Below are 1,751 nucleotides of genomic sequence, written 5' to 3'. Positions count from 1 at the left end.
GACATAAATTATGATAATGAGGGGGGGGCATCATGTGGAGCTCGGGATTTTTAAGCGTAGAATCTAGTCTAACTTACCAAAATAACATAAAATACGCGGCAAGGCACAGCTTTTTTAAAAAGATTTCTTGTTTTATCTCACGGTTAGTGTGTGGTAAGTTATCCAGGAGGGTTGGACCTTTTAACGTGGTCGAGGTGTCACTATCATAAAACTTCCGCCCCATCTGAGCGGACGTCCCAAAGCTAGGTACGCAATTAAACCCGAATCGAGTAAAGGTGGACTCTCGCTGCACTTGCGGCACCTGTGCGTCACTGCGGGGTTCGTAGATGACTCAACGAATTTGAAAGATAAAGGACGAATTTTCTAACGTTCAATTTTGTTGTCTTCTAAGTCATACTTCAACGTATTGTGCAATATCTAAATTATCAAAATTCGTGAAAATAGCAAAGGCGTGCCGCAGTGAACGAACCCTACAGTGCCGCACCGTTGCCCAAAGTGCACTGAGAGTCCACCATTAGACATAATGTTATTTGCACAACAAAGGGAACTTTCTGGGATTCGAACTCAGTACCTTCGGGTCAACCACCCTGACCACCATGGCTTGATAAGGGCCTTCTAACATCCCATGCTATCATCTCTGCGTCTAAATCTCATTAAGCCACCATTCCCCTTTGGTCATAAACTACGTCCCCCGTGACGTGTGTACGAGATAACGGTGACAGTTTAACTGCCTCGCATTTAAAAGTCTCATCCCAACAACCCCCGCGCACATAACAACACATTTTAAGCCCTAAACAGAGCAGTAGAACAATAGAGAAACTCACCATCGGACAAAACAACCGAATTTATAGAAAAACTTCTTTTTGTACACGGACATTCCGGATCTAAAGTTTATTGACGAAAAGAAGGCGTGAGAAAGGACCAGAATGGAGTGGCAAGGTTTGGTGTCTGTGCTAGTGATGACCTCGCTGATATTGCCAGGTAAGATGCCATGGTCTCTTTTTCAACCTTTATCTTTAAGCATAATGCAGTGAATCTTTCCCTAGACTTCAATAATGTGTAACAGATAATTCGCAATCCAAATAATTTGTGAACACATATACATGTTGCATCTCCACATGTCATACACGTGTCATATACGTCATATAGAATTGCTATAATCTCAGCTTAGTACTATAATCTCAGCTTATGATGAGTAGCCAGCTTTACATCAATTTTTGCCGGGGCGCCGAAGGCGCCCGGCTTTGTGCCCGGTTTAATGGTTCGTCCTTGGATGGGTCTGCTATGGTCGCAAAATGTACCGTGCGTTTTTACGACAATTCTCAGCCCTTCTCAGCCCTTCAAATAAACGCAATGTACCGTGCGTTTTTACGACAATTCTCAGCCCTTCTTAGCCCTTCAAATAAACGTTGTAAGAATACTGTTTATCCATGACCTCTACTCGTACAGAAAACATTGCAGCGCTCATTAGCAAAGTCTAGGAAAGGAAAATGTTTCTTGATTTGCAGTAAAACACTGGTCATGTAACATTTGAGGAGTTGTCGTTAAATCGCACGGTTCATTTTGCGATAGCGTTGACGGGTCCGGGTATTTAGCGGAATAACCCGGAATAACCCGGAATAACCCGGAATAACCTTAATAAAGGATGAAAGCTACCGAAATACAGTGTGCTTTGATAAGTTAAGATCGCAGAATGCAATATTTTGGCATAAAATAATGTATATATGGCCATGGGAACAAGAAATATACGG

The 1,751-nt window shown here is 42.5% G+C and overlaps 1 protein-coding gene across 1 annotated transcript in view; it reads left to right on the top strand.

Annotated features, from left to right (window-relative positions):
• Window positions 1-759: 759 nt before the first annotated feature.
• Window positions 760-1,751, top strand: part of LOC118408025 (vitrin-like) — a gene marked incomplete at its 3' end in the record, with an annotated part of 20,572 nt that continues 19,580 nt past the window's right edge. Inside the window, exon 1 of the mRNA XM_035808636.1 lies at window positions 760-981. Within this exon, the coding sequence (XP_035664529.1) occupies window positions 927-981 (55 nt within the window). The remainder of the gene's footprint in view (window positions 982-1,751) is intronic.

The sequence above is a fragment of the Branchiostoma floridae genome, unplaced genomic scaffold, assembly GCF_000003815.2.
Source record: "Branchiostoma floridae strain S238N-H82 unplaced genomic scaffold, Bfl_VNyyK Sc7u5tJ_1542, whole genome shotgun sequence".
NCBI lineage: Eukaryota > Metazoa > Chordata > Leptocardii > Amphioxiformes > Branchiostomatidae > Branchiostoma > Branchiostoma floridae.
Note: the sequence above shows the minus strand (reverse complement) of the source record. Positions and strands in the feature narration are given on the sequence as shown.